The sequence below is a fragment of the Petaurus breviceps genome, unplaced genomic scaffold (assembly GCF_028583685.1).
Source record: "Petaurus breviceps papuanus isolate PSGF00001 unplaced genomic scaffold, PetGlider_PUasm1.0 38, whole genome shotgun sequence".
Classification (NCBI taxonomy): Eukaryota; Metazoa; Chordata; class Mammalia; order Diprotodontia; family Petauridae; genus Petaurus; species Petaurus breviceps.
This window is the reverse complement of record NW_027186304.1, coordinates 22,552,884-22,569,705: the sequence shown is the minus strand read 5'-3', so window position 1 is coordinate 22,569,705 and position 16,822 is coordinate 22,552,884. Positions and strand designations below refer to the sequence as shown.

Below are 16,822 nucleotides of genomic sequence, written 5' to 3'. Positions count from 1 at the left end.
AATGGACTTTCCATAATCTTCCTTTGGAAAACTGTCCCACAGTTTCAAAGGTTTCATGATTGGGAAATGTTTTCCTCCCGAGTCAGCTGAAGCTTTGCTTAAAGCTATTCTTCTTAAAGCATCCCTTTCATCACTGTAAACACTATGCTTCCTGCTGCGATGGTTTGAGCCTGTGAACTTACATACAGATGGTTATCATTTGCCACTGAACAAATTAGACATGTCATTGTTTGTTAGTTCTCTCTTGCTCTTGAAGTTGCTTTATGTTAATCTGTCTCATTCTGTGAAAATACTGTATTCCCTCAGTTAGAACGTAAGCTCCTTGATGGCAGGGTCAGTCTTGTATCTGTCTTGGTAGCCCCAATATTTAGTGCAGTTCCCTTTACCCAGAAGATTATAGGAAAATAGATTTAGAACTGGAGACAGCTGAATCCTTTAGTCCAATGCCTCCATTTTACAGAGGAGGAACTGAGTCCCAGAGAATTAAGAGATTTTTTTAAACTTATATCACACCAGTCGTGAGAGAACCCAGGTTTGACTCTAGTTTTAGCTTTCTGTTGCACCATGCTAACCTTCCCTAGCCTAGAATCATGGGAATTAGAACCAGAAGGAATTACAGAGCTCCCTTTCATTGTTGTAGTTGTTCAATCTTTTTCAGTTGTGTCTGACTCTTTGTGGGCTTTTTTTGGCAAAGATACTTTTTCTTCTCCACCTCATTTTACAGATGAAGAAACTGAGGCAAACACAGTTTAGTGGCTTTCCCAGGGTCACTCAGATAGTAAGTGTCTGAGGCCAGATTTGAACTTGTGCTTCTAATCCAACTCCATCTCCACGTGCCACCTAGCCAATAAGTGGCAGATCCAAGGCTTGAAACCCAGATCATTTGCTTCCAAACTAATGCTGTTCCCACTAAACCATTCTGCCTCTTAAAACTTAATTATTTTGACTGTGTGCCTCTGAATTCCTTTCAGCTATCTGATATCTTTCTGAATTCTTGAAAACTCATAAATAGATTCACTATTTTAGCTGAAGTTTCATCTATGATATATGTGGTTCTCAAAACCCTTCACAACAAAAGCTTCAAAGGGGATGATTAAAAGAAGTCTTCCTTACCATAAGTGAACATTTTCTGTATTATTACTGCCCATTGGGGGCACTTGAACTATGACTCATCAACAGAGAACAGTTGGGAAATGCACGGATTTGCCAGAAAAGAGTGGAATGTTAATTGGATCCAACTCTTGTCAGTTTTTCAGAGACCCAATATATCACCCTCAGGTGTGTTTGGGAGAAGAGTGCCAGGAGAGAAAGCACGTGGAAAAGAGGGTAAGTTTAATGGAGCTAATAGGAGATGCTATCTTTAGCATGTTCTCAGGGATAATGATGGCTGATTTTATGATCAAATAACAATGATGATGCTGATTCTTGATAATATATGTGTATATATGTGTTCACATGCATGTATATATGTATGTGTAGTAATACATATGACATATACAGTAATGTGTGTGTGTATATATATATATATATACATATAACACAGAGAGATTTATAAAGAACTTTATATATATGAATTGGTTTGATCTTCCCAACAGCTCTGTGAGGTAGGTGTTATTAAATCCATTTTATAGATGAGAAAATTGAGACTGAGAGTTTAAGTGACTTGTCCAAGACCATACAGTTAATAGATGTCAGAACTAGAATTTGAACTCAGACCTTTCTGGTTGCAAATTCAGTATTTGTTTCACTGTACCATGATACCCTACTCTAATCAGAGTAAGAGTCAAAGAAGAGTTTTGCTTAAGGATAAAATCAGCCTTAAGGGTGGACTGGTAAGTATAGTTAAGGGAGGAAGAATGGGAGACAGTGCCTTCTTTGGAAGCATGTCGGCTATTTGTCAACAATTCATATAGTCAAGGAAAACCATTTCGACTCTTCTATAAAAAATAAAACTACTTTCAGAATATTTGGATATTCAACATCATGGAACTTAGTGTAACCTTTCCATATTCTATCAGTTCTGGTTTCTGCTTACCAGTTTCTATTTTAAAGTCCTGTTTGAAAAACTTTTGTCTTGGTTGATCCATGGGGAAAGAAAGATTTTCAACTATCCCTAGGTGGAAAGATTCTGGTTAAGAGAGGCCAGGCAAAGATTAATGACAGTAGAAGGAAGAGAAACAGAGCATGACCTTAATCCATCTGGAGTCTTCTAGAAGTGGAGGAAAACCTCAAGCAGATTAGCCTAGGGTTCAGCTGTCACCTCTGTCTCTCATCCTTCAGTTTTGGATTATTCTTTTACAAAACATTAGTGAGGAAGGAGGTTGTCATATTTTATGGAATGCATATGAAAGTGTTGGGATAGAAAGGTGTTGCACAAGAAATACATATCCCAAAGAGATTTTTAAAAGGGGGAGGGAGAAGGGACCTACTTGTACAACAATGTTTATAGCAACTCTTTTTGTGGTAGCAAAGAATTGGAAATTGAGGAGATGCCCATCAATTGGGGAATGGCTGAACAAGTTGTAGTATATGATTGTGATGGAATACTATTGTACTGTAAGAAATGATGAGCAGGATAATTTCAGGAAAACCTGGGAAGACTTACATGAACTGATACAAAGTGAAGTGAGTAGAACCAGAACGTCATATATAGCAACAGTAATATTGTAGGGATGATCAACTGAGAATTAGCTATTCTCAGAAATACAATGATCCAAGACAATTCCAAAGGACTCATGATGAAACATGTTGTCTTCCTCTAGAGAAAGAACTGATATTATATGAATTGTCTGAATACTCTCTCTCTCTGTGTCTCTGTCTCTCTCTGTCTCTCTCTCTCTCCCTTCCTGCTTTCTCTGAGTAAGCCTATTCAGCCTTAGATTTTTCTACCACTCTGCTAGTCTAGTTAGATTATAGTGCTACAGGGGAGGGAGTTTGAAAAACGAGAAAAGCTGATTCTTTGGGTAGCATGAAAGAGGGTTTCCTCTGCCCTACTTCTCATTGGAGGCTCAGTTAACTCTGGGAGGGGTTGATTGCATCAGTTTTTCCAACAGGATGTTTAGGGATGCCAGATAGAAGTAAGGGTGCTGGTAGAAAGATGGTTTGGTATATGCAGAGATCAGCTATCATCTGGGGATACATTTGAGGTATAGTGTAGAATGAATTGGTTGATGATGATAGAGACTTTGATTAAGGGAAGGGAAGAACATGACAGATGTGGCAGAGAGAGACTGAGAGTCTTAGGTGGTATAACTGTCCCAAAGGTATCTGGTCTTGGGTCCCTTCCCCTTGTATTTCTCTGAAGATTTTCTGTGAGAAAACAAACATTTATTATGTGCTTACCATATGTCAAGTACTATATTAAGTGCTTTACAAACAACATCTCATTTGATCCTCACAACAGCTGTAGGTGTAGGTTCTAATATTATCCCCATTTTACTATTGATGAAACTGAGGCAGACAGAAGTTAAGTGACTTTTCTAGGATCATACAACTAATAAGTGCCTGAGGCCAAATTTGAACTCAGGTCTTCCTAGCTCTAAGCCTGGAACTCCATCCACTGCAGCATACCGTGTTTAAGGGTGTTCACAGTTGTGTGCTTTGGATGAGATCCATGGTTTGTATTACTCAAGAGCCCATGTACAGCATAGGACATTGCTGTAGGGATGATGGACTTACACACTGGGGCTGTTAGAGGTGACCTGGCTAACACTTCTTCAAGCTCTGATCCCATGGAACCCTTTTTGTTGGATATTTTTTGCTCTCTGAGGCTATGTATTCCCTGCTAAAGACTGGAGTTAGATTGCAAGTGAGAGACCATGTTCGTGCCCTGTTATTATTTGTGATTTTAAAACAAGACCTTTAACCATTTTTTAAAAAGATGTTGATGATGCTGCCACATCCAGTCTTCCATCAAGCCACCGCCTACCTGAGTCAGTATGGACTCCTGTTCCTAGCACAGGCTGATTTTGGAATTGGTGACCTTTCTCTGCAACCAGTGGCCCAACTAAAACTCCACATCCTCCGCTGTTTGACATGCACTAGCGCTTTCTTTCCCTTTATGTCCTGCCCAGCCTTCCCACTCACATCGGATGAGAGTTCTTATGCAATCTCCTTTTCCATCAAGCTTTAAGAGATCCCTGTAGGGTATCAAGGGCAATTGAAGAATGGAACCAAAATACGTGTCACCTGATATTTCTACTCCCACTCCTGATATGTTTGGCCCTCCTCAAGACACGGAAAGGCATTTGAACTAGTCCATATTCTTACTAGGGATTAGATCTGTTTCCTTTCCCTCCCTTGGTTTTGGACATGTTAGGGATGCCAGCGGGAGAACTAGTCTGAATCAGCATCTGCAGTCCCATGGGATTTTCATGTGGTTGCAGCATCTCATGTGACCCGGCCATTGCCTTGTTCTGGTTTCATCTCAAAGGCATCTAATTTCTTTAAGTACTCTGTGGTTTCAGCGTAGCAAATCCCCATATCTTTACAATCATGTGCTTCCTTTCCCACTGCAAACAAACACATTTTTACCAGGTTTCTGAAGCCATTCTACATTTTATTAATTCTCCTTTCAATCATTTATTCATCCAACATATATTTGTTGAGCATCTAGTGAGTGCAAATCACTGGTTAGGCACTGTGGAAAATCCAAAGATTAAGACACAAACCCTTGTTACATGGAACTTCCTGTTGAAGAAACCTGGGTTAATCATATGAATATAGGACAGATCTGTAATTTCTTTTTACTTTTGTTGGAAATGTTTCCACCAATAGATAGTACAACCTTTGCATGACTCTAAGGAGAAATCCTAGAGTTTCCTGAGGCACACAGGAAAGTGACTCACTCAGGGTCACAAAACTATTAAATATCAGAGGTGGGATTTGAACGAAGGTCTTCCTGACTCCCAAGCCCAGCACTGTCCATCATTCCAAAATGCCTCTGACCATGTTGTTGTTGTTGGGGCAGCTAGGTGGTACAGTGGATGGAGTGCTTGACCTGGAGTCAAACAGATTCATCTTCTTGAGTTCAAATCTGGCCTCACTTACTAGTTGTGTGATACTGGGTAAGTCACTTAACCCCTTTTGCCTCACTTTCCTCATCTGGAAAATGAGCTGGAGAAGGAAATGGTAAACTACTCCAGGATCCCTGCCAAGAAAACCCCAAATGGGATCACAAAAAGTAGGACATGACTGGACATTACTGAACAACAATATTTTACTGTGTCTCTGACTCCAGTTACCAAACCCAGCACTCTGTTATTCCAAAATGCCTCTCATCACATGGCACTGTAAAATGACAGGGTCCTATGTGTCTTTTGATTTCACTTCTTTTTGCTTGGAATCCCCTTGGTACCAAGTCTTCTTTGGTCTGAGATGGTGAACTCTAAAGGACCTTCATTTCAAGAAGGTTTTATTGGATGCTTAGAAGTTTTCTTCTAGAAATTCTTACCCATCCCCCACCCAGACCCTGCCCCCAAACCCAGAATAAATGGCTGCTTAGCTCTTCTAACTCTCACATTCTATGAATCTGTGAGTTCCTTGGCTGAGTTCACACAGCAATTCCACTGAATGTCTTTTTAGATAATCAACTTCTTTTCATCTAAAAAACAATGCAATTGAAGCTCTGATGATAAATTCCAGATTTGTTTTTTCCCCTTAATAGTATCTAATTAAATTACATTCTGCTGCATCCCCTGATTTATGCCTTGTTCTGAGGTCAGAATTTTCTGTTTTGTTTTTTAAAGAAATAATTCAAAGCTTCCCATGTTCTTTGCAAGGGAAGTCTATTCTAAATGAATTTTATGTGTACCAGATCTCAAATTGTAGGCATAGAAATCTTCTATTTATCTACAAATGTCAAAAGCTTTACGTACTTACGGTTCTATTAAGAAGTATATATTAATATATAAATTATTATAGCGATGATAAGAAATCCTAGAGAAGGGAAGACTATATTTGCATGTGGCTAATTTCTCCAGGGTTCTTCAGGGGGCCCCAGAGAGGAAAATGACTTGTGTATTTAGAAAATATACAGTGATAGTGGTAATGTGGGTGGAGGAATGCCACCGTCCATGGAAAGGGTGAAGAAGATTGAGATGACATTTAGATGTGGTAGAGATTTGGCTCTGTAGGATAACAGATTCAGAGATGGAAGAGATGTTAGAAACTATCAAGTCCAACTCTCTCATCTTATCGATGAGGACCCTGAGATTTAGAGAGGTTAGTTGACTTGGCCAAAGTGACACAGGTGATAGAAGTGAGATTTGAACCCAGTCCCCTGACTCCAATTCTGGGCCTCTTTCCATCACGTCACATTGCCTCTATGTTTGCTTATTAATGATCCTAATGCAAACCTTTTTTGAAATGCAGCTTGGTGGGCTTGGAGTCAAGAGACTTGGGTTCAAATCTTGAGACTTTTAACCTATGTGGTGATGGTCAAATCCCTCTCCAAACCTTAGTTTCCTTCTCTGTAAAATGGGGCTTTTAATACTTTGCTACCTATTCACACAGTGGTTTTGAGGAGACTGCTTTGCAAACCTTAGAGTCTATATAAATGTCAGATTTTATAGGTCTAGTCTAGTATTTCGGTCCATTGTTTGCTGTGATGGGAAAGGGCTATTTTCTTACTTGGCAAGGTCACATTTATGTATTACAGTTCCTGATTCATGGGAGCAAAACATTCTTGCAGTGAAAACAGCAAAGTAGCATTCTTCCCATGGATAGCTAGGGGCCTGGAGAAAGGCAGCTTCTGCAAGCTCATGGTTATTTCTTGGGCTCACAAGATGGTAGGGGGTGGGAAAGGGAGAAAGCAGCCAGAAAGCCCAGAGCTCTGCTGAACTTGGTGTTCGCTTTTGAACAACACACCAATTAGCTGTTTTCTAAACAAACCATGAGAACCAGTTATAAAGAGTCCACTGAGAGAGGTTGCCAACTCCCTTAGAATACAGAGCTACAAAATTGATAAATCATTTCAGTTCAGCCTCAGCAGAGAGGAGAACAAGGAACCATTTTTTACTTTATTTGAATATTGTAAAATTTAAACAATGGCATTAGTTCTCCTTTGAGCCACCTTGGGAATTCCTTAACTGGCCCTGATACTGAGCCAGGAGAGAACCTTGGAACTGAGCTGTTTTAAGTGGGTGGGGGAGTTTAAAGGAATATAAAGTTCCCCCAGTAAGTGCAAGGTCTGCTCAGGTTTACAGCAGTGGGAGCTAGGGATAGAAGGGTGCTTCCTAGGGGTTTGTGGGTTAGAACAACTCACCACCAGGTGGGCCACTGAGTACCAGGAACCACAAGGCTTAACATAATCAAATTGTCAAGCTGGTAAAACCGTGATATTCTACTTGAAGAAATTCTTATGTCATCCACAGGAAGCTGGAATTAGTTTTTGCTAAAAAAAAAAAAATAAAATAAATCAAATTCAAGGCTATGAGAACGGATCTTGGCCCAAAACTTACCCAAGGGAACAATGAACAAGGACAGCTCTGGGTAAAATTGTGAATTCTTCAGCAATGGCTATGGTTGGTCCATTCTGGTTCTCCCCAATCTGGGTCTCTTTTCGTTTTCATAATCTGGAGCCTGCTCTTCTCTCTCCTGTATCAAAAACTGTTCTCCCCGGACGTGGTGGCCTGTCCTTAAAATTCCTGCTACAGGGGAGGCAAAGACTGGTGGATCTCTTGAGCTGGGCAGTTATGAACTATAATAGGGCTAAGTTGATTGGATATCCATGTTAAGTGTGACCCCAATATAGTGAGGCTCTAGGAGCAGGGGCCACCAGACTGCCTAAGGGGGGGTCAATTAGCCCAGGTCATAAATGGAACAAAGCTTTTGTGTCAGCCAGTAGTGGGGATTGCCCCATGAGTGGTCACTATATTCCTAGCCTGGGCCAGATAGGGAGATCCATTCTCAAACAACAGCCCTCAAATTTTCTCTCAAGAAAGGCGCCTTTATTAGTCACTCACACCTGAATATAAATTTTCTTTTCTTTTTTCTTTTGGAGGCAATTGGGTTTAAGTGACTCGCCCAGGGTCACATAGCTAGTAAGTATCTGAGGCCAGAGTTGAACTCAGCTCCTCCTGACTCCAGAGCCTTCTACACTAACCGGTTCTTCCTCTGAGCATGAATTTTCTAAATGTTCATTCTCCTTCTCCAGCTTTTCTTCCCCGAAATGAGTCACTTAGTTGTTTCTCTAGTCTGTTGTTCCCTTTAGGAGCAAATTACCTACTTGTTATTTATGGCTGGCTCTGTCCTTTATGGTCATTTCCCTCTCATTCCTTCTTTCTGGAAGCCAGGTGGGATGTAGCTAGGGTCTTCATGGTTTCCTGCCCTTCCCCATCTCTACTTCCGGTCTTCTCTGGGGAGCATAATCTCAGGTCTAACAGCAGGGAGGTCAGAGGGAATCCTAGTCATTCTCTTGGAGGTGCCAACAAGGTAAGATCAGTGTAGGTTCGAGGGAAATATCAGAGTTGGGTGGGTCCAGGGTCATTAGAAAGCAGTTATGAGAAAGATGCACTGTATGTTGGAGGTAATAAACTTAGGCTTGACAACTTGGTAGTATGATTGGAACCAGATTAAAATATAATTGGGAAATGTTTAACAAAATAATATAACATAGATAATGCTAATTTGTGGTTTTCTAAGTCAGTGTATGGCCAGCAGGGATCCTTTCTATTTGAGTTTGTCACTGTTGTTGTTCAGTCATGTCCAACATTTCATGACCCCATTTGGGGCTTTCTTGGCAAAGATGCTGGAGTGGTTTGCCATTTCCTTTCCCAGGTCATTTTACAGATGAGGAAACTGAGACAAACAAGGTTAAGGGACTTGCCCAGGGTCACATAGCTAGTAAGTGTCTAAGGTCAGATTTGAACTCAGGCTCTCCTGACTCCAGGTCCAGCGTCCTATCCATTATGCCATCTAACCACCCTAAGTTTGTCACTACTGTTGTACATATTGAAGGCAGTAATTAAGAGATCTCTAATGCAGCCAATTGGCTTTTCACCTGAATGTAGAGGTAGGAGATGTTTCAGATGCATCTGCCCAGAAATTCTGAGGTACTTCTGGGCCCTGGAAAAACTGGTGCCAGCAGTCACATTTGGACTAGTTCAAGGGGTGTGTGAGTAGGGTTGGGGTGTGTGTGGGATATTTTGGAGGCCCTCTGTATTCCATTCGAGCTACAACCACTGACTTCCACTAGGAGGCAACATTTTGATGCTCTGATCATGCTCATTACTTTGTGATCTCACTGATTTGGACCCTTCCTCTAACAACGAAGATGGCAACCCATCCATGCCTGCCCATCTTGTGCAACCCTTGTCCATGGGGATGGGAGCCTTCCTCACTTTCTCCTGACACCAGAGGATACCCGGGGGGGTGGGGAGCACTGTGGTTGTCTACGTGGCCTCTCTTGCTCAAGCCACAGTCCAACATATCTTTTCTTTTCAGAAGCACATTGAGCTCATTGCCACTAATTTCTTCAATGTCTTGTCTTGTTTCCTCTTCCACATTCCAGTGCCTCCTCCAGGTAAAGCAGGAGGCAGAATGAAGCTATTACACACTCACTTCAAAAGAAATCGTTCCTTTAATCTACCACTGTGAGATTAGGAGAGGCCAAGAACACTGGCTTGCATCTAAGTCCTTTCAACATACACTGGTGGTAAACCACAAACAGACTTTATACGAAAATCTCTCTGCAAAAAAAAAGTCACAGGAGGCCATCATCCTGGTGTTGTGTGTTGATATTGTTTGCATTGGTCTGTCAGATTTACCTCAGCAGGTTAAATACATACCCACTCTTTTCTCCTCCCCCACCCCACCACATCATCCTGAGGATAAATGCTGAAATATAATGTCTGCAGCAAGATTCTTATAAGATTGTACCAAACCACACATGGGCACTTTTTAGATAAGGTTTTAGTTCTAAAAACTGGAATATAAATGGAATTTTAGCACATCAAATCATTAATCATTGAATGTTTGATTGCAAGTCACTAAACTCGGTTGTGTGGGAGATGACAGAGGAAGATAAGATATCCTCTCCTCGAAGAACTTATAAATTGTGCCAACGTAGTTCCTAGTGATAAGATTGTTATGCATGGGTATCCCTTAAGGAGGCAACTGGATGGCTCAATGTATAGAGCATTGGGCCCAGTCAGGAAGACCTGAGTTCAAGGCCAGTGTTAAATGTTAGTTGTTCTGTTTCCCTTAATCCACCGGAGAAAGAAATGGCAAATCACTCCAGTATCTTTGCCAAGAAAACCCCATGGAGGATGTTGGTGGTCCATGGGGTCACAAAGAGTCAGACACGCCTGAATTACTGAACACCAACATCCTTACAAGGTCTAAAAATCTAGTTGGTCTTCAGCCCATTAGATAGTTCTTTAAAATGGGTTTGGGGGATGACACAGACAAGAAGAAAAGATGGGGCTAGGTTGCAATCTATACCCTTGGAAGGACCACTCATACCAATGAAATCAATATTTCAAATGGAAATATTAAAGTATGTTGAATCTTTGTGTAAAGCAAATAATCTCAATTTTCCTATGTTGAATTGTTTAAAGTAGAGCACATGTATATCCATAGTTATGATCACATATTGAATTTTCTTTCCATTAGTCTGATATCAGTGTAAAGTCAGTAGTACTTTAGCTTGATGTAAAAATAAACCCAAGTTTTGCAAAGGAAAGAAATGAGGGTGAACACCATAAAAGGGGAGCTGTGTACTACAAGAATTTGACAGAAATGCTGCATAAAAGAGATGAAGACTGAGGACAGGGGGACTTTCTTTGGGGAAGTATGGAGGGCAAGGAGAAATTTGGCAGCTCCAAAAAATGAGAATAGTCCATATGTGATATCACAGGAAGGCAGCATGGAAGAGTAGAAAGATCGATGACCCAAATCAGAGAACCTGGGTTCCAATCCTCTCTCTCTCAGGTTTACAACCTGTATGATCTCAGGCTTACTAAACCCTGTTGGGCCTGTTCTTCATCTCTAAAATGAGAGGCTTGGATTATATGGACTCTGAGGTCTCTTTTAGATCTATTCTATAAGAAACCTCATCCAGTAATGTTCAGAAGAGGAGTGGTGCTCTCTTAGGATTCCCTGACAAAGGGGCCAATTTTGCCTTGACTTTAGTAAGAGATATCTTTTTTTTTTTTCCACCCAGGGCATGTACTTGGGATATGACAGAGAGCCTCTTGAGACTGGTCAAATGTAAATGACCATTACTCACTTCTGCTGATTTACATGGTGACAAATGATAGGGCTAGAAAGAACCTTGGAATTGTTGCTAGAGATTACGCCATGCTGGGCAAGGGACTAGACCTTAGAGGTACTGGTGGTTTCATCACTGATGCTGGTTAAAGAGCTTTTGGTAGAGAAAGGCAGATTTGAAAGTGAATGACTGACTTTAAAGATATATGAGAATAACATTTGGATTTTTATGACAGTGGCTTAAAATGTTAGGAATGATAGACTTTTTTTTTTTGCTTTTTGGAGGGTTAAGGTAGGGCAATTGGGGTTAAGTGACTTGCCCAAGGTCACACAGCTAGTTTTTTGTGTTAAGGGTCTGAGGCTGGATTTGAACTCAGGTCTTCCTGACTCCAGGGCCAGTGCTCTATTCACTGTGCCACCTAGCCACCCCCTGGAATGATAGACTTTTTTTTTTACTAATAAAAAAATTGTATTTACTTAGAAGCATTCAGAATGTCAACAAAACACCTGCAACTTTTTTCTTGTTTTTGCAATTACAGAGTGGTATTCAGTGAACAGAACAACAATTATTTCATATGCTGCATCAAAGACAACTGAAGATGAAAATGAACTACATCCCCATATAAAACTAATTTGTGCTGTGCACCAACAAGAATCTACTTTAAATTTCCATGCCAATTACAACCCCCATACTGTACCAGGCAAGGTTAGTGGCTATTGAAAATGCCACTAAAGGACAGGGTGTGTTAACTATACAAAAAAAAGACACTGTACAGTTTAAAAACAAATCTTACACAGCCTTACATTTCAATTTTTTTTTTCTTTAAAAGGAGTGAGTTGTGTACAGGGGGGTTAAATGCTTTATAGACAAGAAAAAAACTGCTCTAGCACCAACTTATTCATTATCATATCATCTTCTTCATCCTCCTCCTCATCTTCTTCATCTTCCTCATCTTCCTCCTCCTCCTTCTTTTTCTTGCTCTTCTCAGCCTTGACAGCTCCTCCCTTTTTACTCACATCAGATTTTCCTTTAGCCCGGTATGCAGCAATATCCTTTTCATACTTTTCCTTCAGTTTAGCTGCCTTCTTTTCATAAGGTTGCTTGTCATCTGCAGCAGTATTATTCCACATTTCTCCCAATTTTTTTGCCACATCTCCAATAGAAAGACCAGGATGCTCCCCTTTGATTTTTGGACGATACTCAGAACAGAATAAGAAAAACGCCGAAGGAGGCCTCTTCGGTGCATTGGGATTCTGAAACTTCCTTTTTGTTTCTCCTTTAGGTGGTATGTAGGTTTTCATTTCTCTTTCATAACGAACCTTATCAGCTTTAGCCATGTCCTCAAATTTTCCTTTCTCTTTAGCAGACATTGTCTTCCACCTTTCTGAGCAGTTTTTAGAAAATTCCGAGAAGTTCACAGAAGCATCTGGGTGCTGCTTCTTGTGTTCCTCTTGGCAGGTTTGCACGAAGAAGGCATATGAAGACATTTTCCCTCTCGGCTTCTTAGGATCACCTTTGCCCATTTTGATTACTTTCCCTCAGCGCAGCACTGAGTAGCCTAGTGCCCGTCTGCCTCTTACTTGCCCCGGCGCTGTCTCTATGGAGCTCAATGTACTGCAATGTCTGTGAGAGCGCTAGCCAGACGCAGCCTCCTCCCTCTCTCCGTTCTGTAACATTACTGGAATGATAGATTTTAAATCAGGGATGGAGTACACCAGTGGAAAGCTGGAAAGAGACAGGTGGACTCAAACATATCTGATGAGAAATGATGAGAAAGAAGGAAGAAAACTGCCTATTTTTGGTGTTGTTTAGTCATTTCAGATATGTCTGACTTTTCAGGACCCCATTTGGTTTTTTCTTGGTAAAGATACTGGAGTGGTTTGCCATTACTGGAACGTGTGCAAAACTGCCCACACAGATTTCTATATTTTGCTTGATCAAAATAGATACTATTGAGCAGGGATTCTTAACCTTTTTTTGTCATGGACACTTTGGTAAGAAATAAGATGAACTACAGATCCTAACCCAAGGAGGCAAATTTGACCTCAAAGTTATCAGTGAATCTTGGGGGAATGAGATTCATAGTTGAGAGATGGCTCTTGAAGATATATCTTATTCAAAGCAAGCATAACGGATAAAATGGATGTAGTTTAGAAATAGCATTGAATATTAAGAAAGCATATTCACATGAAGAAGCTCAAGGAGGGATATGGATGGAGAACACTTGGTTGAAGATCACTATAGACAGAAGATTAAGTGATATTGTGAGAATGTCCTCAGAACACTTGGGCAAAAGGGACTGGGGAATAGATAGAATTCAGAAGACAGATCAAAAGGCTGATACAAAGGTATGATATAGAAGGATTTTATCTTATTTTTTTGTGGAGGTGGCGATAGAGAGGGGGACTGGATCATTCTATTGTCCTTTGGGTTGGAATGGAAGTTCCTTCAGAGTAGGGACTGTTTCATTCTTTGAATTTGTATTTCCAGAATTAAGGTTGGGGCTTGGCCCATAGTAAGTGCTTAATAATGTTTGATGATTGATAGATTGTGGGAAAGCCATGTCCATATTTTATATACTTTTTAACAAGGCTTTTGGCAAGGTCAGTCTTGAAAAGTTGTGGACAAGATAGGTGTGGGCTAGTTCAGTGGTGTCAAGTTCAGAAATGGAGGCCACTAAATGATAAAAAAAGATTGCTGAGTGGAGTGGCTAGGTGGTGCAGTGAATAGAGCACTGAACCTGGAGTCAGGAGGACCTGAGTTCAAATATGACCTCAGACACTTAAGACAAAAAACTAGCCATGTGACCTTGGGCAAGTCACTTAACCCCAACTGCCCTACCTTCCCTCCTCCAAAAAGCAAAAAAAAAAAAAAAAGATCGCTGAGGGTCACATACTGACTTGGAAAACCACACATTGATATATTTTAAAATTAACATATCAGTGCATTAAAATCAGATAGGAACTACATTTTAATCTGGTTCAGGCTATACTAGGGAGAGTTGTAGGCCATATGTGATTGATGGGATGCATGTTTGATACCATTGGGCTAAATAAGAGTAGAGCTGCTGGATGTGGAGCTGTTTGACCAGATCTGAATATTAGTCATTAATGATTCTAAGTCATCTTGGAGGGAGCTCTCTATTGTGGTACCCCAGATATCTGTTAGTTGCCCTATATTGCTTAACATTGTCATCAATGATTTGGATAAAGGTAGAGATGGCCATAGTATAGCTTACCAAATCTTTAGATGATACAATAGAGTTTAATAAACTTCATGAAAAATAGAGTATTAGAGGGCAGAGCCAAGATGGTGGAGTAGAAGCAGGACCTCCCTGAGGCTCTGGCTTCCACCTTCCCCAATCACTGTAAAAAGGGGACTCTAAACAAACTTTGGAGCTGCAGAACCCACGACATGACACAGAGAAGCTAACCTCCTGCTGAGGACAGCCTGGTAGGCTGGCAGGAATCGGCCAGCGCAGCGCTCTGGGAGCCGAGCCCAGCCCCAAGGTGAGGCTTTAGCCCCAGGGTGGGCTTGACCAGCCCTAGCTGGAGGGACTCCAGATCAGCAGCAGCTGTGGCCATTTCCAGATTTATCAACACACAGATGCAAAGGACAAAGTGAGAGGTCAGTGCAGTCTGGACTTTGGGACCAGTAAGTGGGAATGCATGGCTTTTACCCCCGGGGCGAGAAGCTGAGGCGCTGGCACAGCCAGCCAGCACCATGTGGCAGATTCAGCTCCTGGCCTGCAGAGTGTAGGGGGACCAAGCACTAGTCTGAGGGGTAATTGCTCTTGCTTTAACCTGCTTGGATCTGGATTGCAGTCTAGGGGTCTAGGGTAGAGGTCCTGGGGTATATGTCCAGCTTGCCAGAGTGTGTCGAGACCTCAGAGAGGGCACCCATCTAATACCTCTAGCTGCTGAGAAAACCCCAGCGTCTGGGACGAAAGCTCCCCTGTCTGGTGGCAGAGTCCTTCTGTGGCACAAAGCCCAGGGGTCAAATGACTGAGGGGCGACATGACCAGGCAAAGGAAACAAGGCAGACAGAAGATTCCAACGTTACACTCCTATTTTGGGGACAAAAAGGAGCAAAGCATGGAGCAGGAGGAAGACAGTGAAGTCAGAACTCCTGCACCAAAAGCTTCAAAGGAAACTATGAGCTGGTTATAGGCCCTAGAGGACCTTAAGAAACAGATAAGAGAAGTGGAGGAAAATTGGGAAGAGAAATGAGAACAATGCAAGAAAATTATGAAATGAGAGTCAACAGCATGACTGAGGAAAATAACACTTTAGAAAATAGACTGACTCAAATGGCAAAAGAGGCTCAAAAAGGCAATGAGGAGAAGAATGCCTTAAAAAGTCGAATTTGCCAGATGGAAAAAGAATCTCAAAAGCTCAATGAGGAGAATCATGACTTCAGAATTAGACTGGAGCAAGTGGAAGCTAATGACTTTATGAGAAATCAAGATGCTGTTAAACAGATCCAAACAAATGAAAGAACAGAAGCTATGTTTGTGAAATATCTCATGGGAAAAACCACTGACATGGAAAATAGATCCAGGACAGATAATTTAAAAATTATTGAACTACCTGAAAGCCATGATCAAAGTAAGAACCTAGAAATCATCCTCCAGGAAGTTCTCAAAGAAAACTGCTCTGATGTTTTAGTACCAGAGGGCAAAATAGAGGTTGAAAGAATCCACTGATCACCTCTTGAAAAAGATCCCAAAAAGAAAACTCCTAGCAATATTATAGCCAGGTTCTGGAATTCCCAGATTAAGGAGAGAATATTATAAGCAGCCAGGAAGAAACAATTTGAATATTGTGGAAACACAATCAGTCTAACCCAGGATCTGGCAGCTTCTACACTGAGGGATCAAAGGGCTTGGAATATGATATTCCAGAGGGCAAAGGAGCTGGTATTAAAACCAAGAGTCACCTACCCAGCAAAACTGAGTATCATGTTTCAGGGAAAAATATGGTGGAATAGAGAAGTCCTCTATTTAAGCATTCTTGCTGAAAAAACCAGAGTTGAACAGAAAATTTGACATTCAAATACAAGGAGCAAGAGAAGCATGAGAAGGTAAACAGGGAAAAGAAATTATAAGGAACTTATCAAAGTTGAACTATTAACATTCCTACATGGAAAAACAATAACTGTAACTTATGAAACTTTTCTCAGTAGTTGAAGGGAATATATATATATATATATATATATATATATGTATATATATGAGGGTATATGGGCATATGAATACATATGTGAATGTGTGTATATATGTTTACAGGTATAAAAGATAGAGGGCATAGGACCAATTTAACAGGAAGGGATGATATTTAAAAGGTGAAATTAAGAGGTGAGAGAGAAATATAATGAGAGGAGATGGGGAGAGACAGAATGGGGTAAACTATCTCATATAGAAGAGGCAAGGGGAAATGGTTACAATGAAGGGGAAGAATTGGAAGCCAAAAGGGAATGGATCAACCGTATTCCCATTGAATTTGGCTTGAGGAGGGAATGAAATACACACTAAATAGGATATATCTCACTCTACAGGAGAGTAGGGGGGGAAAGGGATGAGAGGGGGATGATGGAAGGGAGGGCAGGCTG

The 16,822-nt window shown here is 41.0% G+C and overlaps 1 protein-coding gene and 1 long non-coding RNA gene across 5 annotated transcripts in view; one reads left to right on the top strand and one right to left on the bottom strand.

Moving 5' to 3' along the window:
- LOC138170368 (uncharacterized) overlaps positions 1-16,822 on the top strand; it is a 94,874-nt gene that overhangs the window by 39,266 nt on the left and 38,786 nt on the right. For both annotated transcript variants that reach the window (XR_011170592.1, XR_011170591.1), the window contains exon 3: positions 1,249-1,326. This is a non-coding gene — a long non-coding RNA (uncharacterized lncRNA). The remainder of the gene's footprint in view (positions 1-1,248; positions 1,327-16,822) is intronic.
- LOC138170367 (high mobility group protein B1-like) lies at positions 11,656-12,866 on the bottom strand. Of its 3 annotated transcripts, XM_069099632.1 has the most exons (3): positions 12,107-12,866; positions 11,979-12,032; positions 11,656-11,903 (listed from the first exon to the last, which is right to left on the bottom strand). In XM_069099632.1, exons 1-2 carry the CDS (start codon positions 12,733-12,735, stop codon positions 12,002-12,004), a joined length of 660 nt encoding a protein of 219 aa, XP_068955733.1. In that variant the 5' UTR covers positions 12,736-12,866; the 3' UTR covers positions 11,656-11,903; positions 11,979-12,001. The 3 variants fall into 3 exon arrangements, 2 of the variants coding, with proteins under 2 accessions (XP_068955733.1, XP_068955734.1); XR_011170590.1 differs by having other exon boundaries at positions 11,979-12,866; XM_069099633.1 differs by lacking the exon at positions 11,979-12,032 and having other exon boundaries at positions 11,656-11,870.

What these genes read in the sequence shown, in the direction of transcription:
- LOC138170367 (XM_069099632.1), bottom strand. Translation starts at nt 12,735, where the DNA reads ATGGGCAAAGGTGATCCTAAGAAGCCGAGAGGGAAAATGTCTTCATAT. An exon ending in GATGATATGATAATGAATAA is followed by an intron (nt 12,033 to 12,106) that starts GTTGGTGCTAGA and finishes CTCCTTTTAAAG; the next exon opens with AAAAAAAAAATTGAAATGTA.